The following is a 27,961-nucleotide window of genomic DNA, read 5'->3' as shown; positions in this document are numbered from 1 at the left end:
AAGAGTAGGCATAAAGGCAGAGAGGTAGTAGTAGCAAGGAGACGAAGTAGCAGGAAGAAGGCAGGAGAAAATAACAGCAGAGAAAGTAGCAGAGTGGTGAGGGTAGTGGTGAGAGAAGGAGTCAAACAGGGAAGTCATATCAAAGGGTGGAAGTAGGAAGGCAGAGTGTAACTTAAGAGCGACAGTAGAGATGTGGGAAGAAGAACATCTTGAGTCCCAGTGTTGGAGAGGGTCAGGTGAGAATGTGCGTTTGTACAGTCAGAGTGACTCTGCATGGAAGAAGACACCATCCCTAATTCCCTTAGGAACACTAAGCATCCCTAGGAGAGGGCAAGTTACAAGGAAGACCCTTGCAGTCCAAGTCAGATGAACAGACCATAGGGGTCACCTGGTAATAGAATTAATCTTCGCTATGGATTCCTGGGTTATGGAGGAGGGAAAGGTGGGGTAGTCGAGAGAAAGAGGGACAGCCCTAGCCCCAACTTTAAAGTCGGTAAGATGCTTATAGCTGGTAAGAAAGCTCAGCAGCTTGAACGCTTGCTGCTGCAATCTGTGTGATCAGCAGTTTGCAGGTTTGAATCGTGTCAAGGCCAACTCAGCCTTTCATCCTTCCAAGGTCGATAAAGGAGTATCAACTTCTGTTGGGATGATTAATGTATATAATAATTAATGTATCGTGATGAATCCGGTGGAGTAATCGCTGATTTCCCGGCAGTGACCTCCTCCCTTGTGGCATGGGGAAGGTTGCCGCTATCTGATCCTGACCCTGGGGGCGGCTATATGAGGGAGGATCACATGGGAGGAGACATCATCTGGGAAGATGTCATGGCTTCATCATCTGGTGAGACATGGTATCCCCCATATTCCCTTGAAAGTAATCTCCCCTTATCTGAAACCCTCATGGCTTATTGTCATGCATCTACTTCCTTCCCTATGAAGAACAGGGAAAACCTTCTTACCAAATCTATGGATCAATTTCCAAATTTGGTCTGCCTGCCAATCTGATGAAATCACCTTGTTCAATAATACTCGTCAACCAACCAGAACTGACTTGCCATTAAAGCCCTTTAAAAATGCTTAGCCGGATTCCTTGAGTCAATTATCAACAATGGACTTCTGTTCCCAGAATTCTGGACATACTGGAACGAGGAAGAGGGATCAAGCAGTCTGGAGCAAAATAGACTACCAGCTCAGCGAGCGTTCTAGTGCTTTCTGGCACAAACCTATGCCCGGGAAATTTAAGCAGCCCGAGCAGAGAATCGGGAACAGCTGCTTCAGCAACTGGCGAGAGAGAGCCGTTCCTCTCTGCGAGGAACAGAAAATGGAAAGGCTGGGACCGGCATGGTGGAGCCAATCGGCTCAGATGGAGAATAAAGAAGATGCTGCACCAGGACATGCTGCGGGAATGCCAGGAGCCGATGAGAAACTACTGTGCATTGGCAGGTGAAAGAAAGCAGCGTATTAAAGAGTCCATCCCTCCAAAACCACGCGGTGACAAAATGAGCTACAATTTGAGAAAAGGCAACAAAAAAACCCCATGAAACCTAATAAGGCGAAGCAGGGGGACACTATGGTGACGCCCCCTTATGATAGGGGCACCATCCGGCCTTATTTCAGAAAATTCTACATTACATACACAGAACAGCAAGGCCACTGAAGAGACAATTCCTTCAGTACATAATGGGAGTCAACCTATGGACATGACAAATTATGACGATATTGATAACAACTCTCTATTAGATCTCTGTCTATCTCTATACAGAGATCGATGGTGCCACCCCCCAATAAGGAAACCATAAGTAACGACACTTTGGGGACTCCCTGGAAAGCAGCTGCCATAATAGTAGAGGCGCAGGTGTTGCAGCCGGCTAACAGCCCTCTTAACGCTCCTGCTTCAGGCCGCCTTTCAGAATCCCCTAACTTGCGGATAGATACTGAGGATGTTGGCCACCAGACTGAAGATGCCATCAACGATCTATCCCAGTCAAATGCTCCCGCAGATGTTCAGGCGTCTATATCTTCTCTACAGTTTGTATTAAAAATACTCCTCAAACTATGCGGGAAAATACACGTAAACACAGTATTGGAGCTCAATCTCCCTGATCCGAGCATGGCATATGAAACTGAGAATTCTAAAGAGAAGGAACTGGCGACCCCTGAGGTTTTAGCAAATGTCGACGTACCCACAGCACCTATTGAAGAACAAAGGACATACCTTACTAAGAAACGGCGAACGATGGCTAAAAGAGCAGCAATGAAAGAGGTGCTGGTGGAGGTGGCCTCACCTTTACCTAATACGGCTATGCCTCAACAAAAATCCAGAAAAGCAAGGAAAAGGGCCCTTAAGACAAAAAAACTGCAAAAAAAGGGCCCAGGAACTCTAACTAGCTGGATTTTGCCAGAAAAAACAAGCGAAATATCGGTTGTAAGCACTGACAGTCAATATTCCGTCCTTTCTCTAGACTCTGCCACTAAGGAAAATAAATTCTCTACCCCTCAAAGGAATACCTCAAGAAGCAGACGAGAGAGCACTGATTCTGAATCCGAAAGTATTGAGGAACCCAGGGATAAAAACAGAGAAGGAAACAAGATCTGTATAGTGAAGAATCTTCATCAAAAAACCAAAGGCAAATGGTTGGCATGGAAGGCAATGCTTACGAATCTGCACCTTATATCGCAGCTCAGAGTCATTCTTTCTGAGGATTTTTCATTTATAGAACCTCTCCATTGCTCGAACCCTAATGTGACGGCAATACATTGTAAGGTTTTGGCTTCTGCACAACTCATTCGGGAACACAGGAGCAGTCTGGCTCAGGTGGGATTGGGGGTGGATGTTAACCCTGAGGACGAAGATCCCACACTGACAGTGAAGCCAAAGAACTCGAAGGACAACAAAAACCTGAAGCCGTCACTAACAGGGAAACACGTACAGATGAGTGACATACAGAATACTCTTAAATGGCTAGCAGATGCCTTACCCCGGGTGATGAATACGCCCTGAACCTGTTCTATACTGGTTTAGAATACTAGGGGATTTAATCATTTTCTTGTCAATAATGGCTCACTACCACTTATTATGGAACATTCAGTTTTTGTTACAAGAGACCTGGCTACGTTCCCCTATTGTAATAGATGGTTATATGACATACCATAACCTGGCAAAAAAGGGACAGCGTGGAAGACCCTATGGGGGATTAATGATAGGGGTTGAAAAGTCAATAGTATCCAGAGAAATCTTAACTGAATGTGAAGGTAACATCAACGCTGTGGAGTTGGTTATTTCTATTAATGAGAACTGGGTAAAGTTGTTATTGGTCAACATATATAACCCCCATGGGGCGACAGGCAGAGAACAGATTCAAGAAGTCTTGCATGATCTGCTGAGTGTGTGGATGAGTGAAACGAAAAGTAACTATGTCATACTTGCTGGGGATTTTAACTGCCAAATTCTGGGGGGGTGGAATTGCTAACAGCAAATTCTTGCATCCGCTCTCTCTTATGAAACATAATCACAAGGATGAGGAGGGAAGCAATGGTTGAGCTTCCTAAAAAACTGGGACCTTGAAATTATCAACGGGAGTACATTTAGTGACCGTCCAGGTATATATACATGGAGGGCTGGAGCAGCGTGTCGCACACTTTGCATCTATGGTCAAAGATATGCAAGTCCTAGACAACGACTGGAGGGACCACAAAGCATTGAGTATGACCTTTGAAAGTATTACTTATTCTGCCCAGACCATCCAGACTGGTAACATTATAACCAATCAATCAGCCACACGGTTGTGTGGTCTGAAAAGAATATTTTAAGAGCAAGTCAGGTTATAAAAGTCTGGGACATAAAGTACTACAATCTGTTTAATGTCATGTCTTTCGAGGACATGGAGAGATGGGTCTGTACTTTCACAGAAAGGTATGCTACAAATAAATCATTACATATCATCAGGGAATTGGGCGAGATACCGACCTGTGATAAATTTATTTGCGATGCCAAACGCATGCTCAGAAGCGAAATACGCAAAGTTAAGACTACTATTAGGTCCGCAATTGCAGCCCGCAACAAGATTATAGAATTAAAGAACCAATATAGGACTTGGTCTAAACAAAGGAAAGGAACAAAAAAACTTGAATGTTGGCAAAAGACTGTTAAAGTCATTTGCTCCAGAAATACGCGGAACATCTGGGCGATGTTGAGGAGGTGAGAGGGAGTAGGGTAACCCCTCAAATAAACCCCATCAATGCTGAGGAATGGGAGGGGTTCCTGGAGAAATGTAATGGAGAAGTTGTGGAGACGGACATAGTGACAACGATAGTCAAACAGGATCCCCCCCCCCTTCTCAGTGAGCTTGGAAGAACTCTCAGATAAAATCCGTTAACTCAAAGCCTCACGTGCACCGGGACCCAATGGCCTGTTGAATGCCTTTATGAAGAACAATCCTACATTATGGGCAAACTTATTGAAAAATTTGACTGAAAAGGTCCTCAAAGAGGGGAGATTCCCTGAGTCCTGGCAGACGGCAATACTAGTGCCTATTTTTAAAAAGGGAACAGATCGGATTCGGGAAATTATAGACTATTGTCTATGTTAGACTGCTCCTGTAAAATGTTCGCTTCTCTGTTATTGCAGAAATTACAAAATTGGGCAGAGGACACAGGGGTGTTGGACCGCTTTCAGAGTGGATTTAGAACTGGATATTCGACCACCCACAATCTACTTGTAATGAATAGCCTGAGAGATAAAGCACTTCAACCAAACAATCCTCCCTTGTATGTACTATACATCCACTTCAAGGTGGCCTTCGATATAGTCAATAGAGAGAAACTATGGCTGGGGGAATGGGATGCCCCGAGGGTTTACTCCATTACCTACAACTTCTGAATTGTAATACTACGGTACAGCTTAGACTCGACAGGGGAGGATTAATTACTAGACCCATAAAATAACATAGGGGGGGTAAAGCAGGGATGTGTGCCTGCTCCAACATTGTACAACTTGTTTGTATCAGACATCCCTGAATTTATCCGAGCTACTCATAACTGTCCTCCTGAACTGGGCACCCAGCATTGCTTGGTTATGGCATATGCGGATGATTTGGTTATTTTTGACCATACATTCAGCGGATTATTACGATCGGCTGAGCGGTTATGGGAATATGCGGAACTAAATGATTTAGTAATAAATCACGATAAAACTGAAGTAATTCTCTATGCGTTTGGGAAAATCCGCCGTCCCCGCATGAAGGTTGGGCGCCATGAAATCCAATACACCCATACATATAAATATCTGGGGAAAGAATTTGACTCTAAGAGAAATATTGACACATGCTGCCAAAACCGTAAGACAAAAGCAGCTCCGCTAACCGCTATGATTTGTCAATTTTCTCGAAATCAGAGCGGCTACTCTATTTGGGCGACACGCCAGTTATACATTCAATGCTTGGTGCCTATGGTAAACTATGGACTAATGGCTCTGGTTAGTGCTACTCTAGATAGGCTCCAGGTGATATAGGGCAAGTTCTGGCGGAAGCTATTGGGCCTGCCACAAGGAATACCAATGGCAGTCCTCAGACTAGAGCTTGGCCTGTTTTCATTGATATCGATGGTGCTGAAGAAGAGGGCGGATCTTTATATTAAAATACATACTAACCCCACTAATCTGCTGTTGGTATCTATGAGAGAGGACATTGGAGGGCATCAACAGTCTAAGTTTTCTGCCAAAATGACAGCATTAGTCAAGACAATAGGATGGAAGCCAAGGTGGGGTAAAGATTGTGATCTTTTGAAATTTCAGATGGGGGAACGCCTGAGATTATGGGACTGGAATAGTAACTTTGAACATCTGGCGGGCTTGAGTAGTTACGGATTTATCTCTCACTTACTTTATACATATAAGCAACCCCAAGGGTATCTAAATTTATGCCCATCCGATGGCCCCAGACGCTTCCTTTTGTTGTTACGCATTGACCATCTCCCAGTGTTAACGGTGATTGGCCCTGAACGAGCAATATCTAAAACAGATCGGACCTTCAGGATCTGTAATAATAGGACCACTCCCGAAACTGCCAGACATATTCTTATGCTGTGCCCTACTATGGGCACAATATATATTAACCATTATGGCAGATTCGTCCATAATTTGGACTACATCAAAGAAGATGAGTTCTGGTAAATGTGTATTAATAGTCTGGATGCTAGTCTTCATCTGGCATTGTATAGAGTGTGGAGTATGGCTAACAAAAAACTGAATAAGAGCAATCTAGTAGTCCCACAGTGTCCCTTAAATGGAGCTTAGACACCAATGACTTCATGCTCCCACAGGGATTAAAGGTGGAGCACGAGAACACACTACGAGCAAGGCAGACCGCCCGACGAGTCAGCTATTCCAAGACAGCAGTTTAAGAGACGATGAAAAGCATTGAGAACTGAAGGGACGACAAGGAGAGAAGTGCCCTTGCCCTTTACAACCCAGACCTGCAAAACCTCCCAGAAAGGAATACTTAAGACCACAAACAATAGCCGACGGGTGCTGTAGCAGATGTCATTGGTACCCTGAGCTAACGAAGGCAGGGAGAGATGCCTGCTACTGAGGCACCGTCTTTGACTCCCAGAGACAAGAAAAGCCAAGCAGTCCATCACAGCCGATGAGTTGAAGGGAGAACCTATAAGAAAACGAATTGTGTGGAGCAAAAGTTGCAAATGGCAAAATAAGGGCAATCAAAGAACTGTTAACACTGCAGGAGAAAACCAGCTGCAGAGGGGTCCGGCACCATGTGGGTGATATGATAGGTTATTTATAACACGCTTAATACCGAGAGGTTTCTAAGCACGGACCCGGGGATCGAACCTGTGCTGTTCCGTGACGTCTTGCTTCCAAGGCGAGCATGTTGCCCCTGAGCTATCCTCCCGAGAACGGTGCTCACTCAAAAGACTCTGGCTGATTCCACTTCAGTTGAAACTACTGATACCAGAAGGCCCTAAGAGAGCCACAAGGAAAAGATCAAAGTGGTCATACAGGGGTTGAGTATAACCCCCCTGTACAGTCGAAAGTCTTTGACTGGCAAGAAAGCTAAGGGAAATAAATCCCGTACTGTGAGACAGTAGAAGGAACTGTGGGACTGCCAAACATGAACCTGGCTGAGGGATGCCTGCAGAACGGGGTGAAGCATGATGCCCCAATGAACATTGTGTTGACAAGAGTGAACCCGATGGAGGGATGTCCACAGTGGATTGTTTAAAAGTACATTGGGACTTGTGAATGTAACAGGTGAAATCTTTTGACTAAAAGCCGTAGTGAACCTGACGGAGGGAGGCTAACATTCGAGAAGGGTCTGATCCCGGAAAAGGGGGATCCAGGGGTGAAATGTAATCACCCAACGTACATGCTGAAAGGAACTTTAAGGCTGTAGTGAACCCGACAGAGGGAGGCTAACATTGCAGAAGGAACTGAGCCCAGAAGAGTCGGATCCTAGGGTGAAGAGTCATCCCACAACAGGCATACAGAAAATAACTTTGTTTTGTTATTCTTGGATACATTAGGCCCTCCACGGCAAGAGGCTTTTGCAGAGAGACTTAACCACTGAAGGTCCTGATATCGTTGAAATGGACTGTAGACCCATATTTGTTGAATGGAACTCTTTGTCTTGTTATTTTGATACATCCGGCCCTCGGGCCAGAGACTTTGTGTAAAAGAGACTTGACCACTGAGGATCCTGATATTGCTTAGAACAGCAATACACTCGTGCTTGGCAAGCCCAGTTGTGTGCTTGCCTTATCTTGCCTTGTCCTGTTTCATTTGTGAACACTTCTTTCTGTTCTTGTGAACACTATCCCACTCTCTTTTTGTATTTTGTATTTAGCTGTGAGGATTGGCAATATTTCTTTTTTAGTGTAGCCCCTTTTTTTTGACAAGACACCACAAGGACTGCCTTATTATTATTATTTCATGGCCGTAGCTTGCTCCCATCTTAGATTTAGATTTAGATTAGGCGTTTTTCCAACCTACATATACAGTTTAATAAACACCCTTGAACTGTGATCACTTTTGTCTGTCTTTACTGTTGCTACCATGAGTTCCTTACAATGGTTAATTTCCTTTTATGTTCTGTACATTTATTTTTTTATTGCACCTTTTGGAGGAATCCTGCTTGTGTATAATATAATTTCACTTTGTTATTATATAGTAATGTTGTATTACAAAAACATTTGATACTTTACCAGTTGTTATATGTATACATTTAGTGAGTTATAGGTGCCATTAATATTTTATTTTAATATAATATATATTTTTTATTAATTGATAAAGTTTATTATGCTGTTACCTAAACATTATCATTTTTAATGGTTGTAGACTTTAGTTTTTGTTGGTATAACCCTAACTATTTTGTAAACATTTAAATAGTTTTAACATTTTTATGGTTATGTGATTGTTTTTGATTTGTAATGTACTGTGAGGGGTCAGAAATGTGAAATGGACACGCAGGTATAGTTTTCTCACAAGTTGCCATTTAATTACATTTTTTCACAACCTCCTGCTTGGTAAAAGCCTCCTCCTCCAAACACCACCTGCTTGGTAAAACAAAAGTCTTTTCTCAAAGGGCCAAGCACTTGTTGGCACATCTTACTTCTTCTTTAAAGGAAACACTTTAGTCAGGATAGTTCAACAATTACTTTCTGAAATGCCACAGTTCAGGTTCAACAAGACAAGGTGATGGAATTAACACTTCTTTTCCACCACAACCTTTTACCACAACCACAGTACTTTGAATCATCTTCTTCTTCCTGATATACTCACCTGCAAGGACTAACTACAGTTGATCCCTTTCCTGGTTTACTCCCTTGCCAGGATAAAACTCCTACTACTACAATGTGTACTCTGTGGTAATGCTTGTTCCAAACCCTCTACACTGGAATCCTAAATGAGGAGATTTGAACCAACAACTGATTTTCTTAATAGTCTTTTGACTCTTAACAATATGTGTTACATCTCTTTCAAAATTGATATTCCACAAAAGGATAATTGTTCTCTTGTTCGTCTTTTGGCTTTAAACAATGCAGGTTACAGTTGTCTCCCCCTTGATTTCCCATATAAGGAGGGCTTTGCTTCTGCTGCCTTTGCTTTCTGATTGTACAACCTCTTGTCTGCTGGGTTACAAATATCTCCCAAATGACATCTCTTTCTGGGAGAATTGCACCTGTTGGTCTAATTATCACTCTTCACTGGCTTTGGCAATGCAGGTTACATTGTTCCCCTATTTGGAATCCTTCACTAGGAGAGTTGTGCCCAAATTTGCATCAGTCCAGTTGTTCAGTATTCAAAATAAGCATTCTCATCTAGAGGTCTCCTTCAGAGCGCCACTGGGTCACCTTCTTCAGGCCAACTCAGTGTTTTGCCTTGGTGTCTCCTGACTCGCTGGTGTTGCTGTGGGTTTCTTCGGGGCTTCTTCTGCTTCTGTCAGCTCTGTTTGGTCTGCTGTTGTGCGCCTGGACCTTCAGTGAAGTTCTCGCATCTCTCTTCACTCTCTGGTGTAAATTCAATACCGGACCAGTTCACGCCGTGTTGGGAGCTCTTCTCCCACACGGCATAGCTTGCTTCACCACTGCTTCCTACTGTGTGCTCTCTGCATGACCCCGTCTCCCAGACATCTACCACATCTACTACACAGTGTCCTGCTGCCGCCACAACGACACAATCAGCTTCTGCTTCCTCCTGCTGCTTCTCATGCACCTGCAAGTCCTTAAAGGTTTTACAGGTCTTGCTCAGGTGTTTACCATTTAATCAACTAGACCGTTCATAACACTTTAAGTTTGAGCCCCTCTTCCTTGCCTCAGTATTATGGGTATTATGTGACTTGAAGTCCATAATGTTCGATTGTTTTTAGGTCCCAATTGTCAGTTTCACAATAATCCAGTAAGCTTTAGGAGCATTAGGGGAATCATGTAAAGAGATCTCCCATTCCCCTTGAAATGGGTCCACTTGCATGTGATCCTCCTGCATAATACCACCCCCTGGTCAGGATCAGGTAGCGATTGCCTTTCCCTGGCCACATGAGAGAAGGCCCATGTCAGGGTTTTTGGGATGATCTAACTGGATTCATCACAGTACATGCTCTCCATATCGAGTACATTTTGTATAAAAACTATACATCTATTCTGAGTGTTTGTTTTATGTACACATTGTACATAGAGGGGTACATTGTGTAAAGAAGCTGTACACACATTCGGAGTCTGTGTGAAGGCATCGTAAAGTACAACACAGACAACAGACTTCAAGTTCAAATAAAAGAATATTTATTAACTTAAATGACAGAATCAATGAAGGCCTAACTTGCACTACACTAAGGTGGGATTTCCCTACTGGAACAAAACTAAGGAAAGTCTGAGTCGAAGAGTTCAACTTAAAAGTCTGTTTGGGTTCAAAACCTATCCTGGCTTAGGGGTATTTCTGTGCGCCTCTAGCTTCTTCTTAGTCGCCTCATGGCTCTACCACCATGCCTCACACACCCTTTCCAACCTGTAGCCTTGCCGCACTGCATTCACTCTTTAAAGATTACTGTTTAGCTTTCTTCAGCCTTCAGCATGTTATATAAAGTCCACTTTTAACTCAGGAGTTCAATGCTATTGTAGATGGTTTAATTAAGTTCAGTATTCAATGTTTGCTTGTTCACTTTAATGTTAGATGGTGCTTTAATTCGATCTTCAATTCAATGTGCACTGGTGACATCTCGGTGTGCTTCATTTCAGTGTTTAATATGCATTTAATATGTAAACTTTGCCTTTAGTTTGGTTTTCAATATGCATTGGATTTCCCAAAGTTAACTTTTCATTTAGTTCAGTATTGAATGTACGCTTTTCCATTTATTCGCATGGACCGTCACTCACTTGTGGTCCTTTCGGAGCTCCCTGGTGCTGGCAAGTCTTTCTGACACTCACCTGCTTTCTCGGATTTCACCCGGTGGTTCCAGCGACTTCTTTTCATCTCCTGAAGTCGGGACCAGCCACCTTAGGAAGCTCCACTTATTCGCTGTGTGCTCCCTGATTCACACCGGCACACTTATGCTGCTGGATTTCGGACGCGGACAGTGTCCTCTGCATTCCAGGCTCCTTGGCAGCTCCTGATGCACACGCTATTGTTTAGAGGCTCTTAGGCTTGTGGGGGATACAAGGCCCACTTAAATTGGGTGCCACAAGTCCTCTGGGACTTCGGCCGGCATCCTGGTCCGCCTCCTGGACCACCATGGCTGCCTCCTCTCATGGGTCTCCTGCTGCTCCACCAGTCGCTTTACCCATCACTCTACCCATTGCTTGGCCGGTCTCCCTTTATACACCTGCAGCCCCTTGATAGGCTGCAGGTGCAGAACTCTTATTAGTTCTGCCTGACCACAATTACAAGGACATGCCGGATCCTCACAATTCCTGGCAGGCATCTTCTTCGTCCCAGTACCAAGTGGTGTAGAGGGGTAGTCTTAATTTCTCGTAGTTGTACCTTCTCGTCTCAGTACTGTCCACTGTTATATAGGAAGAGTGGAGGGGAACTGGCTTATAATAGCCCCTAAAAGGTGGGGGAGGGTTAGGGTGTTCGTCTGTAGGTTAGGAAAAGGGAGATACCATGTCTCACCCAAGGGTACCCCACTCCTAGTCCCCAAGGACCCTCCACTCAAGTGATCCTTCCTCGTTTGTCCACCCCAAGGGTCAGGATCCAAAAGTGATGGCCTTTCCCTGGCCACCTTCGCAGAGAATCCATGGGGATTAGGAGTGAGAGCACCCTCAGGTTTCTCACAATACTCTGCATGTCCATGTACATATTGTATAGAAGCTGTAAATTTATGTTGAGCTTGTGTAATGTACCTAGTCTACATTCCATGTGCAAACTAAACTTGAGGGGTGACAGGGGCGCTACTCTGGGTCCCAGCTGCAGTAAGCTCAAACAGTCCAAAGATGTTCTCCTCCTAGAGCGCTTTCATGCCTCAGCAATCTTCAGGGAGGCTGATAGGATGCAGGTGTGCAGGGTTGAATCCCTCTGGTATGTACCAGGCAGTGGCTGCAGGGAATGCTACATTTGTACATGTACATTCTGGATAAAATGTCTACACTCATTTTGAGTGTGTGCAATGTACCTGTCCTTTTTAGATTTGTACTTTTTAGATTTGTACATTCATTCGAACTTTGATGTGGATTTTCAATATTTACAAGAGGTGTATAACTTTTACAGTTCATGCTTGAATTAATGTGCACAAACTGTCCAAAGATGCATATCAATTCACATTGATGTCAGTTGACATCAAAGTCATTCATTACTTTTATTTTAGTTTTCAGAAGATGCAATTGTGTAATGTATGAACTGTGAATCTCATACATTCTTAGCACAGTTTGTGTGAACGATGAACATTCATTCTGGGCATGCCATAAATATAGAGAGAGCATGTCTTTTAAGACATGCTCTCATGAGAGCTCATGTCGTAGCAGCAGGTGTCGAAGGAGCACTTGCTGTAGGAGTGTGTGTTGCAACAGTGTGTCGTAGGAGCGCATGGCGTAGGAGTGCTTGGTAAGAGGGTGTTGTTGTAGCACATGTCATAGAATATGTCATAGGAGCCTGTGTACAAAGAGCGTGTCGTAAGAGTGTGTGGTAAAAATGTGTTTTGTAGCAGCACGTGTTTTATGAGTAGCTTAATGTATGAATTGTGAAACTCCCATGCCCTTTTGTACAGTTCATGCACATTGCTTCTATCTGAAAGCTGACATTAAAAACAGCCCTGTGAGTTTTCAGAAGAGGCCATCGTATAATTTATGAACTGTGAAACTCATGTGTTCTGAGCACAGTTTGTATGAAATATGCACATTCATTCTGGGCATGCACTAAATATATAGAGAGCGTTTGTCATAGGAGCGCATGTCCTAGCAATGTGTGTCGTAGTCCACTTGTGGGAGTTTGTGTTTGAACAGTGTGTCGTAGGAGTGCATGTCATAGGAGTGTGTGGTAAGAGTGTGTCATAGGAGCACATATTGTAGCATATATCATCGGACCGTGGGCCATAGGTGATTGTGTACCAAGAGCTTGTCTTAAGAATGTGTGTCGTAGGAGCATGTGTTATAGGAGTGTGTGGTAAGGTGATGTGTTGTTGGAGCAGGAGTGCATGTCACAGGTGTGCATGTCCCATGAGTGCTTGTCGCACGATCGCTTGTTGTAGGATCATGTCACCTAAGAGTGTGTGTCGTAGGAGCGTTTGTCGTAGGTGCGCATGTAGTAGGTGTGCTTGTCATAGGTGCGCTTGTCATAAGTGCGCTTGTCGTAGAATCATGTAACCTGAGAATGTGTGTCGTAGGAACACATGTCGTAGCAGTGCATGTCGTAGGAGAGTTTGTCGTAGGAGCGTTTGTTGTAGGTGTGCATGTTGTAGGTGCACTTGTCGTATGAGCATGTCTCATAAGAGTGCTTGTTGTAGGACCATGTGTCATACGAGTGTGTGGTAAGAGGGTGTGTTGTGGGAGTGCATGTCTCCTAAGAGCATGTGTCATAGGAGTGCATGTCATAGCAGTGCATGTCGAAAGAGCACTTTCTGTGTGTGTGTTCTAACAGTGTGTTGTAGGACCATGTGTCTTAGAAGATCATGTCATAGAAGTGTGCGGTAAGAGGGTGTTTTAGGAGCATGTGCCGTGGGAGCATATGTTGTAGGAGCATGGGTTGTAGGAGCATGTGTACTAAGAGCTTGATGTAACAGTGTGTGTCATAGGTACACCTGTCATAGGCACACTAGTCATAGGAGTGTTTCTTGTAAGTTGTAAGAGTGTGTGTTGCAGGATTGTGCATCCTAGGAGCACCTGTTATAGGACCATGTGTCATAAGAGTGCATGTTGTAGGAGTGTGTGGTAAAAGGGTGTCGAACAAGCACAAGTTGTAGGAGCACATCGTAGGAGTACGTGTGGCAGGAGCATGTCTCGTAAGTGCATGTGTCCTAGGAGCGTGTGTCATAGTAACGTGTCTCGTAGGAGCCTGTGGCATAGGAGCTCCAACTTGTAGATCCATTACGGACTATTGCCCTCCCTCCCCTGTTGTTGGATCCCCACTCCCTTGTTTCTGTGCTCCCTAATTTATTCTTCCCCCTATGATGGTAAAGCACTCTGTTGCTTCCCGAAGCAAGGTGCACACTCAATAAATACTCTAATAATAATAACAAAAGGAGTGCATGTCATAGGAGCGTGCATAGTAAGCGTGTATTATTTGTGTAGATGTACGAAATGCTTATCTCCCATACATACATAGGCTTTTAATATAAATGTAACTTTATATGTGGGCAATTTTTGTTGGTAATGCAGTGATTTTTGTTTTCTACAGAATGACTGCCAAACATGTTACCGCCACTCAGGCCGGCATAATTACCACTGAATTACGAGTGGGGATAAGGCATCATTAAACCCCATATTTCAGATGTACCATATAATTCCTCCATGGTAAAGTCGCTGACTTTTGGCATTAAAGTGGAGGGTTAGCAGCAATAAAAGGTTTTGGTAACAGAATTTACACCAATAATTGTCCACACTGCCAATCTCATAATGATGGTGGTCTTGCCGTCATTGTCACTGTCACCTTCTAATTCTGGCAAGTCTAAGATTTCAGCACATGGCATTTTGAATGTTGTTTTCTAGGGAAACTACCAACAAATACTATATGGAAGATGCAAGATGATAAAACTATCGACCATATATTTGTTCTATAGTTAATGAATGGAACAGTGAAAATTTGGTGTGCCAAGCTCTGACTATGTATGCCTTTTCTTGGCAGGTGCCGGACCCGGGATGGTGCAGAAATCTTTAATGTCTGAAGCACCTTTGCTGGAGGAAGTGATCCTGTGTGCTTTAAATATGAAAACCATGGGGGTGATGTCACCGAAGAGAATCCAGCATGTGTCCCATATGCACAGCATGGCTTTCCGTTCAGCAATACATATATACATTGAGTTTCACTTTAAAGCCCTTTAGTAAGAGTTTCTTCTTTCATGCACATTTGGGGTGTAATCAACAAACAAGCAATGTCCATTAATGACCACCTAAGTCTCATCCTTTTCCCAAAAGCTTCCCTTCCACACACAGCACCAGACCAGTTCAAATGGATGTATTTCGGAAATCCATTACCTACAACCAGATGCATCATTCTTTATGGGCTATATTCATCTTCAAAATGTCTTCATATAACTGCAGGCTAACGTATTCTAGTCCTCTCAACCAAAAACGGATCCCATGCCATCAGCCCCTAAACCAGTGCCCTAGACAATATTGCAAAATATTATAATTGAAAAGATTGTACCTTTGGAATATTAAGACTCAGTGCACGCTGGAGACGCATTCATTCCAGTGTAAATAACAGGGAAGATGTTGATGTTCATGACTAATTTGTTGTACTTCATCTCGATTCATATATCAAACTTTTTAGAATTTGCTCTAGCTCTTACATTCTTCTTGAGTTCAAATCATGTAATTCCCAGACGCTGGACACAATAAAATGCAATAACACCTGAATCGAGCACAATTTCTTATAGCATGAATTAATTTTCTTGGTAAGACAAAAGTCGGAGTCAGATGTGCCAGGAGGTTCTATGCTCTTAGATTGGCAGGTTTGTTTTCGCTGAGTTATTTTGACAAATATTGTTGACTGAAAAAACGAACCAACATTTTTTTTTTTATTTGGGGGTTCCCTCCCCCAAGCCTCCTCTATTATCTAGGCCCTATTCCCCACACCCCCCTACCTCTTATATCCCTTACCCACCGCACAAAAACCTTTGGGAAAAAACGGTGAAAAAAAGCCTGCCGATGTAACAACGTTATACTGGGCCAGGATTCCAGCCAGTGACATTTGGGTAGTGCCATGTTGGTATGCCACATAGTAGGTAACATTTTGACAAAATGGCAGTGGCTAAACCCAGAGAGCTATTTCAGGCCCCATTGTATTTAAAGAATCAGTTGTATTGCCTGTGTCATACATAAAAGCATTGTTAGTGATTATTTTACATTGTACAGTGTTCTGTTTTTTGAGTTTTCTCGGTAGTAATAGCTCTTAAACTAGCTTGGACCAAGTGTTGCTGGCACAGTTGGCAAGGTTGGGATTTGGTATATGTTTCAGCCATGCTTAATTAGAACCGCGCTTACTAGAGAAAGAGATGTTTGTTTAAAGCCGATGATTCTGGATGATTGTTTTATCTTGTGGTCGGATGGGTCTATGCATTTTTCTTTAGCGGTGTCTGGGCGCAATTTCATGGTGGGTGGTCGTGGTCTGTGAAGCCCTTGAAGCGGGTGTCAGGTCGCCCACATCGTTGTGTGGGCGGACCCCGTTTGGGTCCTCAGGACATTGACGTCCCGGACGTGACGTCAGGGGAAGGGGGAAGGGACAAGGGGTTTCCGGCAGTTCCGCCGGCAGTTATAAATAAAGAAGGTTGCGTGCAGCAGAGGCTCCCGTGTGTTATTCCGGCGTGCGCCGGATCCACTGCGTGGGCCCGCTTCCATAAGAAGCGGGGACCCAACAGCGGGTATGTCGATAGAGTTTTCAAAATAAATGGTCATAATCACTCACTTGTTATCTTATTTACTCCCATGATCCGTTGTGTTAGTCAAACCTTTCTCCCATGCATGGCCTAACTGGTGAAGTGTGCGACCCGGCACTGTGGTGCCCTAGTACCGTGTGGATGTTGCCACATGAGAGAGTGATGTTTTTCAAAGCTCAAACTGTGCTTCCCTGATGAAGTGCTTATTCCTATTTAGAGGCACTGCCGAAGTATGGAAAGTGACAGTTTTACACCTATAACATCTAGCCTTCACATGTGTAATTTTTCATTTTTGTGAACCCTTTTCTATTTCACTCACTTATTTTCTGTACATTACATTTTTTGATGCATTATTTATATGAGGTTTCTCTTCAGATGTTTCTGCTATTCCTTATGTCTCATGCTGGTGGCAAGGCCATTTTTGCGTGAATTTATGTAAACATTGTTGATGGTGTTTTTGCTTCAACACTTATCGCATCCACTTTACTGGAAAGAACTTGACAAGTATGCTATTGAAACTAATTTGAGCAGAGTGTACTGCTACCCTTTACAAACCCCATAATCCCACCCCTGGCCCCAGAGTCTCATTCAAAGAAGTATCTAAGCAGACAGACAATCCAATAGTTGGGTGTGCATGGTGTAAGAAAGGCATGGTATCAACAGTAAGACAAGTGACCACAGTTCAAGGGTGTTTAATGTATATACATCTATTGCTAATCCTTACCTCTACATACAAATAGTGTGGGAAGCAGTGTTACGAAAAAGAAAGAAGTGTTCACAAAATGATATGTTAGGATGTTCAGGCTGTTGGCCTCCCTTACCAACGTTATCAGCATGGGGCAAGGCAGCAGGCTCGAGCTTAGCACACACCTTGGCTTCTCCAGCACTCTCTGAAAGTCTCTTATTCGTAGAATGCCATGGAGTGCAAAATAATATTTAAAGTTTTGCTTCTCTTCCAGTTTTACACAATTGAAACAGAATATCCTTCCCCAACCTTCTTACTTCCAGATTCAATTTGCTTTACTGACGGAGACTTTCAAAACAATACAACTTTACTCTCATCCCATACATGACCACTCTGACACTGCTGCATTCTGGTACTTGTATTTCTTAAGATCAATTCCTTTTTCTTTACATTCAGTTCTGTTACAAACAAGCCTTCACTGGGATTCTATTCACTTTTCCTCTGCTTAGTGATTTCCCTGTTTTTGCTTTTAATTTAATTTGCTTTTCAATGTTCACATCACTTCCCTTCACTTCAGGGTTTTCACTTTCGTTTTACAGAGACTTCCGATATCGTGTTCACTCACACGGGGTCACTCTGTTGCTTTGGCTCTTATTATCTTTCAGTTGTAATTTCACCTTGGGACTCCCTCATCCAGGCTCGGACCCCTTCAGGTATCACTTTCATCTTCCTTTTTGGGTTTGGGCCACTTGCCTGCTTTACTTGGTGCCTTCCATCACACGCCCCGCTTCCCACCTCCTCACCTGAGTCTCTCTCAATCTCTCTTTTGATCAGATTGCAAGGTCAGCGGCTCCATCCTTTGGCATGGGGAGTAGGACAGGGTGTCACCACCTGCGCTACATCCTTGGGGTCGGCACTGGTACCAAAGAAACAAGCAATTGTCGGTACCTCAACAGTAAAATGGACACTGGAACAAGCTATCCAGCTTTAATTGATTGACTGACCCAGGGAGGAGAGCGGAAGTTACCCTTGACAGCCATGATAGCTCTATCAAAAACCTGCACTCAAAGTTGTTTTACACAGAACTAAAAGCATTCCTTAGAAAGAACTTTCAGCTAGGGTCGGCTGGTTGTTGGACAGGCATCAGACCCTTTGGACTGTATTGGGCCCTGGGATTCCCAGGCCTAACCTCTTCGCTAGGCCATCAAGAACTTGATTAGGTGCTGCTCGTCCACGAACATAGGAGCCTTTAGAGGAGCTTAAGACCTGCTGCGCCTTCTTCTTCTGCACCTCCTCCTTATCACTTACCCTGCTTTCTGATCTTTACCTCCTCTCTCGCCATCTTAGTCAGTTTCCTTCTCTCCTCCTTGACCTTCCGTTATGCTCTAAGCTCTGTGTGTGCACAACACCAGCGTAATATAAATAGTGAAATGTCCAGAAATCCCTTGTTAAATTTGAAGGAAACTACGCATCAGATGACAACACTGGACAAAGTATAACAAACCACAAAAGGTCATCAGATATAAGATCAGAAACAAATTCTTACTAAAAACCTGCTACTGGTAAGTGCAGTTGCGGCAAAGGCAGTGGCTCCTGATATTGTGCTTGCAGCGCAGGTGTGCTTGAATCCACGTTTGTGTGCCCATGTTTGGTTTCAAACCAACAGACAGCAGCAAGGACTACCTGGTGTCCTACCACAGAAAAACCTGCTACTTCTAGTCACACTCTTATCTATAATGAAAATGTAAACGAACTGTGTAGGAAAGAGAAATTCAGAGTCCCATTTAATTGTACAGAATATTGTAATGCTTAAAGCAACATATTTCAAGGGTGAATGAAAACATACAACAGAAATAATTTAGACATCACAAAAAAATGTTTACATGAGTAATCATATTAAGTAAAACATTCTCTAAACAGCATAACAAGTCCTAATACACACACAAATATGCCTAGCCTGATAACAGAGTTGTATCCAGATTTATAACCCTTGAGACAGTAATTCAGGTTTCCATCGTTACTCAGAGTAGTCATTTGTGGTTGTGGGCTGCTTCCTACTGATATGATTCAGCTCAGTATATATTTTCAACAAGCCAACATGTTTTATTCCCTATAGCCATTGGTGGAACTTCTTCAAAGGGCTAGTGTGTGAGGATCATGGTGGCACAATAAAACAAAAAGCAGCAGACACATAATGTAGAAAATTGAGAGGGTCCACTGATCAGGAGGCGGCAAATAGGGCTCTATTTGCATCCTACTTGTCATTAATATCTTCTTTGCATGTGAATCCAAAGCCTGCATTAGTCAGGAATTAGGGGATGGCTTGTTGGAGGCCTTGTTCGTTGAATGGGAGTAACACCATAAAAACTGAAAAACATAAAACATCTATGTATTAGAACATCCGATTTTAGGATTTTAGAAAGAAGAAAAACAATGATTGTGGCATTTTACTAACCTCTTGTGGATGACAATGGGAGGCTGAATGCAAAATGGGAATTTTATCACCAATTCATGAGAGAAAAAACCTGTTGCAGGAGGGGGAGAAAATAGTATATTGTCTAAATAATCATAGAAAGACTCACAAAATGAAGTCAGACTAAGCATCTTTTGTGGCTATTGTGGTTGAAGAGAGGATAAAAGGGGCTTTGTTACCTTGTGAAGGATGTGGAGGTCCTTACACACTTGGATCCAGAAGGAATATGATCTAGGTGTGAGAGGAGTGTAATTATACACAAGAAAGCACACAAAATCAGTGCAGTGCATATTGGTGACGTCACAGCATAGTGGAAAGTGCAGCAAAAAAAAATAAACAGAGCCCTTCACTAGGTACTGTGCTAAGGGCTCTGTAGACCTTAATTCTAAAGATACTGGAACATATCTACACATCTACAGGGGAGAGATGTGGCACATGTTAGCCCCACATGTAGATGGTACACCGATAAGGTGCCTGATCGGTATGGTTCAGAGTGAACACAATTAGCCTGGAGATGTAGATATTGAGTTATGCGATGAAACAAGCATAAGTGGTGTCGTCCTTGAATGATACATGTGTGAATCATAAAGACTTGCATAGAAAGCCCCAAACAGCTACTTCAGGGATGCCCAATTATTTAAAAGGCAAAGTAACTAAGTGCCCAAAGTTACCAGTATGGGACGGGTATATGCTCTATGGGGACCAGGTATTGTAAAGTTAGTCCATTCTCTCGTTCAGGCCTGTCAAGTGGCTCTTGTTTAGAAAAATCATCTTCGCGAAATTTGACAGAAACTTCTCTGCCCTATGTTTTTCATGATGTACCATTTTTGAAATCACGGTCCACTTGATGTCATCTTCAATAAGCCTGCTGTTTATCTAATTATTGACCAGGGGTGCTGTATTAAGGGCATTTGATATTTAACTCTCATGTTTGCACATGCAAGTGTTTACTTTTCTTGTCGACTTGTGTATATATAGGAGATGGTACAAACAGAAAAGGGCATATACTGCCATGGTAGTATTGCAGTTGGTGGAAATGAATTGATTCCTTGTACATTTTAAACCTAGATCAAACTGTGTGCTCCTTTCCTTGAACCTACAAACAAAGCAGCCACCACAAGGAGCATGTCCAACTACTAATGGGAGACCTAGTAGTGTTGTTGACTTTGTCAACATTTTTGGCATCCTCATAACTTGCCTCCTGGCTACTCTAATGGATGCACTCTTTTTGAATGCGAAAGTCGGGATAGGCATATTACTGTTACTGTTATTCATAATATGCCAATGCCATTTTATGATGTTTTTATTCTTCCAAGACTATGTGGAAAAAATGGACACAAGTTTCTCACTCTTTTCCTGCCTTCCTTTTTTGGTCAAGATAGCTTCTCTGTTATAATTGCATAGTCTCTTGCTGGATTGTTTTGTTCGTTTTTTGGGCTAGCCTTGGTTGATACATTTAGTTGAAAATATGGTTGCCTCCTCCCTATAGTCCTGGGTAAAGGTACTGTTTCTATTGAGGAATTGGAATTGTCAATAGGGAAGTGTGAGGGGGTCAGAAATGCGAGACGGACAAGTCGATCATTTTTTCACAAGTTGAACTTTTATTAAATAATAAGGGTGAGAAAAAGGCCTCGCTTTCCCTATCCTAATGCAGATTTCCTTACTTATCAAATTAAGACTAAAGGAAAACACTCTAAAAAGGTATCTGTCCCTCACACTTATTGTCGTCAGAAAGCATATACAGACAGAATGACTTGGTATTAATTGGGTAACACTAACCTGTATCAGCCGCAGCGACTGAGGATCATGAGAAACCTCCCCGACTGCCCTGCCCCTTCTGCCTCGCAATGGGGGATCAAGGAGAAGCAGGGAAATCAGGGGGCAGGAAACCCTGATGACTGGAACCAGGAAGGATGAAGCCGTCTTGGTCTTCTGGTCGTAGCTGGCATGACCCAGAGTGACTCGTAACGGACTGCAGGCAATGGGATCTGTGAAAAGAGCAAAATGAATGAATGAGTTTCAGGTCTGCTAGAAGGGAAAGGCTCTAGCGGTAATTCCCTGTACCTTCAAGGTGCTCCGGTAGGTGTCCGTAAGGTAAAGGGGGGAGCAAGTTCTCCTGAAACAGACTGGTAAAGGAAAAGTCAGATTAGAGCTATCACGTGAGGACAGAAAAGAGTATGAGAAATAAATGGAGGAGAGTATGCACACCTGATCTGGAGGCTGTGCGGGTTCTGGCCAGAGGGGTTGCTGTGTGATTTCCGGGAGGCAAAGCAAAGGAAATGACTGGAGAAGGGAATGCGATCCGTGGGAGAAATCTTCCACTCTGCGGGGAGGAATGAGGCTTGTGAAATGTGACAGAAATAATGCAGAGAAACAGATGGTAATGGGATACTCGCTACCATGAGGTTTGCAGAGAATCTGGAAATGTGCCGGTTGTTGAGAACAGAAGCAGAGTATCGCCTCCATTCATCCAAAGCTGTTGGGGCTCGGTAAGTACATCGGAGGTGGAGCGGGCACGGGGTAAGATGTTGGGGGTGAAATAGCTGGGAAACACAGTAGGAAACAAAGGTTTTAGAGTGCTCGGAGAACCAAGAACAATAAGCGCTGATAAATGTAACAATCATGGAGCGTCTCTGAATAGAGTAGGGACGTGCAGAGTCTTGACTCCAGGGTGTTGATATTCTGCGCCCTGAGCCTGCAGGGTTATTGTCGTGATAAGCTTCTAGGCGCTTGCAGTAACCTGCACTTGCACTAACCTACTGAGCTATCTTGTGTGATTTAGAGCTTATTCGAAGCGTGGAGGAAAATGCTGAAATCAGCCAGGCCTCTCGAACTGGATGAGCCCGCACGCTTGTAAGGGGTTAACTGCGAAGGCCCTTCTTGAAGACATACACATCTAGCTTTTGCAAGAGGCTCTATGCAGCCCTTGGGAGCCAGGCACAGCTTTGCACAGCCTTGCTCGTCTTCGCTCTGCGAGTCAGGTGCATTGATAACACAGGAATGTCAGGCCTTCCCAAAACAACGTGCACGAAGCCTGGGAGCCCAGATTGGCTGTTTCCAGTCTTGTAACTTTCCAGGCGAAAACATGTTTACTGCCCGGAAGGGTGAGCCTAGAAGCTTCTTGAAGAGCTGGTGCGTCATAGTGATTGACGTGCAGCCCCTACTAAGAGAACTATACCTGGGCCAGTGAGGGAGGGACTCCTCCTGGGCTGTTTGGTGAAACACGCGCACGAAGAGGAACAGTGCCTGGATGACCAGCCGTGGACTATCTGGGCTGAGACTCCTAACATCACATCCCCGCTCTGGTGTAGGACTGTGGGGGGCTTGGCCAGTCCACCCCTGCTCTCTCGAGGAGTGCCGGGCACCTGTAGCGGCGACGGTCCCGGGTGTGATCTGATCATCTACATTTTCTAGGAGCGTAAGACAAAATAATTGCATATTCATCTGTGACTGACAATTGGCATTATACAGCTTGCACTTTCATTCCCATATTATTGTAAAATGCTGCTTAGTTCTCATTAGACGCTGTAGAAAATAAATGCAAGCATCATCTATATTGAGTTCATCGTGCTTTTGCATACATTTACTTGTGTGGGAAGGTGATTAGGAGTGATTTTATTGCACTAAGGGCTGGTCCCAGGGGAGTGCAGGTCCTCCTTTTTCACTACAGTTATGGAGTAAGGTGTCCAGCTCGAACATTGGGAAGCTCATAGCAGAGCGTCCTCTTCTGGACGCCACATTGGGAAGGGCATATGCTGCAGTGTATGCTCTCTTCTACCCCGCCACCCTGACCAACGTTGAAATGGGCATGTGACACTTATACATACAACAAAATCATACAGGTGTCATATGGCCATGAAAACCCAATAAAATAACAGTTATATTCAAACAGAAAGATTGTAAACATACATCTTTGTAAGCAAGGCTGAATCCCCTTCCCCAGGATTAATTCAGGATATTTCATACCAAAGTTCAAATCAAGAAAGTTCTTTTCAATTGGTTAATTCCAAGTATAATATAAAAGTTCATTTCGCTCCATAAATCCTTCCTTGGCAATTGAAATGTTTTATTTTTCAAACTGGTTTTTCTTCATTCCTCAGAATAATGATCAAAGCTTCCATAAACCTCTGCTTGACAACTAAAACAACTTTTTCTTTTTTCATTAGCTATATCGTTATACAATAACCTTTAACCAACAAACTACATTTCTCTCAATAATAAACAAACACAATTAATAAAAACAGTTATTTTTAAAATTCAGACTTTAAACCCGAAACATAAAATTCCTCATCCATTGGTCTAAAACTAACTAAACAATTTCAATCATTTCATATAAGCATTTTAAGAAAATCAATCTAATTAAAATGTTCCAATTTATCATAAAAGAATCACAACCGTACAAATCCTTAAAAAACTAAAACACAAAAGGCCTCCAATTTTCACTCCAATTTCAATGAATTTATAAAACCTTTGACTGCCAGAACGAGAGAGTTGGTCCGACCTGCAAGACAAAAATACCACACAGATTCATGTGCACCCAAGGCAGATAGCTCCAGAAAGCCCTTAAAATATAATGTTCTTATTAAAAAAAAAAAACACTTTCACATTTCTTCTTGATAAATAATAAAGTTTGGTCAGGATGGTTTTACAACAGTTCATCGTAATACTTAGTAGTCTTGTACATTCTTTGCACCACTACCTTCTACCACAATACAGTACTTCAATTATCTTTTTCCTGGTCCTCTCGCCTGTCAGTAATTACTGTGAATGGTTCCTATCCTGGTATACTTGCATGGCAGGATACAACTCCTACTAGTACTCTGTGGTGAGGTTTGCTTCATACTTTCCACACTTTAAATCCTCAATGGGGAAAGTAAATCAAGACTTCTTCTTGAATAGTTTTTTTTTTACTTTCAACAACAACAAATGGTTTATAACTTCTTTCATAGGAATACATCACACATTGACAATGTCTTTCACATTGATTAATTTGCAATAGGAAATGCAAGTTACATTTCTCTTCCGCTTTATGATTCACATAAGGAGGGATTTCCTCCTGCCATTCTTGTTTTCCTTCCAAGTATCCTTTATTAGGAAAGTGGTATCCTGTTTCCTTCATAATTGCCTTTTTTGACTTAGACAATGTTTATCATAATATACTTTTACAAGGTATCTTCTTTTTTGTAAATCCCATTCACTTTGTTTGAATATGCTTCTCTTTAGGCTTGGGCAATGCTAGTTATAATATTCAGTTATACTTGGATCAAATATTGTCCCGTTTTGGCTTTGACAATGGTGGTTACAATATATTTTTAACTTGATCTCTCTTAAAATAAGAGGTGCACCCAAATTCTTTCAATTTAATAGCTTGATACTCAAAAGCTTTGTTTGAAGCCAGCGGTCTGTTTGGGAGCACTGTGAGAAACCAAAGGGTGTCTCACCCACTAGTCCTTGGGGACCTGTCATCCAGGTGGCCAGAAGACCGCCTTCGCTTTTAGATCCAGTTCTTGGGTTGGACAAGTGCGGGAGCATCACCTGGGGGGGGGTCTTCGGGGAGTGGGTGTGAGGCAGTTGGTGGTGAAACGCGGTATTCCCCCTATTGTGTTTATCCAACCCATCCTATATTTTAGGATTCTCTGAGGTCCCAATCCCCCTTGTTAGACAAACACTGGGCAACGGAAGAGGGTGACTGAGAGTAACAACATTAACTTTCACACATCGGACTGGACATGTGCCGCTTATCGGGTCAGACATGTTTATCTAACCCATCCTATATTTTAGGATTCTCTGAGGTCCCAATCCCCCCTTGTTACACAAACACTGGGCCACGGAAGAGGGTGACTGAGAGTAACAACATTAACTTTCACACATCATACTGGACTTGTGCTGCTAATCGGGTCAGACAAAGTCAGTCACTTTAATCTAAGTGCATACACATGATAATAATTCGCTTTCCTCGCACAAATAAAATGCAAAACCCAAAGACACACTCTGAGCAAGGCAGAACACGAGTACGAGCAGGGCTACCAGGATGAAGGAAAACCGACTAGAGCAGAGCAACGGACCAAGGGACAAGAGCAGTGGGTTGAAAACCCCAAGAGTTCCCTACTGGAGGTTGTTGCCTCTGACAGACCGTGAAGTCACATGGAGGCCAGATACCACAAGTGAAGACTGCATGGTGAAGTAGCCACATTTTATCACAAGTAAAGGCAGCATGAGTGTGTATGAGACGTGAGGAAAGGCAGACCTGCGAACTTTGAAGTAAAAGACAGTTGCAAAATCAGTGATACTAAGAAACAGAGTGGTCCGGCGAAAGGAAGTAGCCCACTCGAAAGACTCAGTGAAAAGTAAATAGTTTGAAGCGAAAAAGCAAATGAACAGCAAAAGTGAAATAAAGAAGTTAACTCCTAGAGAGGGGAGAGTGAAAGTTGGACTGTAAACTGTGAGTCGAAGTGGTCCTGCAGTGGTCTGTAAAGAAAGCCCTGCACATTCGAAAGTTTTCGACATTCGAAAGTGGTACGAGCCCGACAGAGGGAGACCTGAAGTGAAATAAGCTTGGGGAAGGGAGCCCCCTTTCAAGTTTGTGTTGAACTTATCGTGAGAGGTCTGGGCCTAGGGGGACCTATGAGAACTGTATGGTGAGAGGTCTGAGCCCAACAGAGGGGGACCTATGAGAACTGTGTGGTGAAAGGTCTGAGCCCGACAGAGGGGGACCTATGAGAACTGTGTGGTGAAAGGTCTGAGCCCGACAGAAGGGGACCTTTGTGAACTTTTTCATTGAAACATTATTTCAGAAGTCAAGAAAAGAGACTTTACCATGGAAAGCCCGGTGGGCTTCTATCCACGTTTTGGAAATATTTATTGTGTTGGAAATCGAGCCACAGTGTGTCATCCTGCATACAGGGACAGCCTTACTCCGTGAGGTCTAAGGTGAGGAGGAGAGCTCATTCAACCACATGTATTAATTTTTCCTTTGTGCATACATTTCTCATTTTTACACTTTTTTGTACAAGAGATAGTGCAGGCATTAGATTTTGTTAGCATAGGCCATTTTGATTTGACTGACTCCACTAGGACCACTCCTATCTTAGTTACAGGGCAAAGTAGGAGTTTATCAAACCCCAACAATTTAAATAAAGGTTTTATAAATTGTACCCAATGTATAAGTGTCATATTTGTGATTCCACGCCTCCCCTAAAGCGCCACGGGCTTACCTGACAAATGCCAACTCTGGGCCTCATTACGACTCAGGCGGTAAGGGGTTTACGGCGGCGTAAACAGCGCCGACCCTTACCGCCTGATTCCGAGGTCCCTTAGCGCCATGGAGGTTTTAACACCTGCTTTTAGCAGGTGTTAAAATCCATGGCGCTAAGGGACCTTGATGTTAATTACGCCACCGTAATTTACGGTGGCGTAATTAACGCCTTCCCCACTCCCATTATGCCCTATGGGGCAAAAATGGGAATGGGGAAGGGTAAATGGGGATTGGGGACTTACCGCCCCGCCAACCTCGGAATGGGGCGGTAAGTCCGCCAACCACCATGGCGTAAACGTAGTTTACGCCATGGTGGTAAAGGTACGACCCAGGCGGTAACTTACCGCCTGGGTCGTAATGAGGCCCTCTCTGTTCTTTCTGTCCGTCTCTGCTGGACACGCTGCTTCATTTTCTTCCTTCGTCGAGCACAGGCATCTGATAGTTCCAGTAGTATTTTTCCTTTGCTCGCGCCTTCTGTATTTGGAGCTCTCTCAGCTCCGCGTGCACTCTGGTGAACGCCACACACCGGAGCTGCACGCAGAATGAGAAGACCTTTGCTCTCTCTTGGGAAAGCCAGTTTCTGTACCACTTCCCGCTGCGCGTTCTCTGCAGGCTACCGGTTTGCCGACCTCTGCCACTTCATTGACATGGCGTCCCATTTCCAACACAGCAGCAGCTCTATGTCCTATTTCTTCCACCTGCTTCTGCTGCTTACTCTGCTTCTTCCTCCTAATACTTACAATGGCCCGCACCTGAAGGGATTTTAAATGTTTAAAGGTCCTTCTCACTGTGGGTAATTATAATCACTAGACTGCACACTACAGTTCTGCAGCTCTGAGCACCTCTTCCTCGTCTCAGTGCTAAGAGCATTATGCGACTTGAAGTCCTCATTGTTCTTATTCATTTTAACATCAAAATCCTCCACCTTACAATAAGCCATTTAGACTGTAGGATCATTAGGGAAGTTGGTTAGAGGGTTTTCCCATTCCTCCTGACTGGAGTGCCCACCATGTGATCCT

General features: G+C 43.5%; 1 protein-coding gene and 1 long non-coding RNA gene across 4 annotated transcripts in view; one reads left to right on the top strand and one right to left on the bottom strand.

Moving 5' to 3' along the window:
• Positions 1–15,510, top strand: part of LOC138503246 (pancreatic secretory granule membrane major glycoprotein GP2-like) — a 248,801-nt gene extending 233,291 nt beyond the window's left edge. The window contains exon 9 of one of the 2 annotated variants that reach the window (XM_069622840.1): positions 14,777–15,510. Coding sequence is in view for 1 of the 2 variants with exons in the window: in XM_069622839.1 (XP_069478940.1) it covers positions 14,777–14,809 (33 nt within the window). In the remaining variant the exon portion in view is untranslated. The remainder of the gene's footprint in view (positions 1–14,776) is intronic. The other variant, XM_069622839.1, reaches the window with a different exon arrangement.
• A 1,695-nt stretch (positions 15,511–17,205) lies between these two features.
• Positions 17,206–26,818, bottom strand: LOC138503245 (uncharacterized). Of its 2 annotated transcripts, XR_011279591.1 has the most exons (5): positions 21,896–26,818; positions 21,467–21,813; positions 19,867–19,918; positions 19,670–19,739; positions 17,206–19,581 (listed from the first exon to the last, which is right to left on the bottom strand). It is a non-coding gene; the product is annotated as an uncharacterized lncRNA (long non-coding RNA). The 2 variants fall into 2 exon arrangements; XR_011279590.1 differs by having other exon boundaries at positions 21,467–26,818.
• Between the last annotated feature and the right edge of the window lie 1,143 nt (positions 26,819–27,961).

The sequence above is a fragment of the Ambystoma mexicanum genome, chromosome 11 (genome assembly GCF_040938575.1).
Source record: "Ambystoma mexicanum isolate Mex_15411 chromosome 11, UKY_AmexF1_1, whole genome shotgun sequence".
In the NCBI taxonomy this organism is placed as follows: Eukaryota; Metazoa; Chordata; class Amphibia; order Caudata; family Ambystomatidae; genus Ambystoma; species Ambystoma mexicanum.
This window is presented reverse-complemented; position numbering and strand designations above follow the sequence as displayed.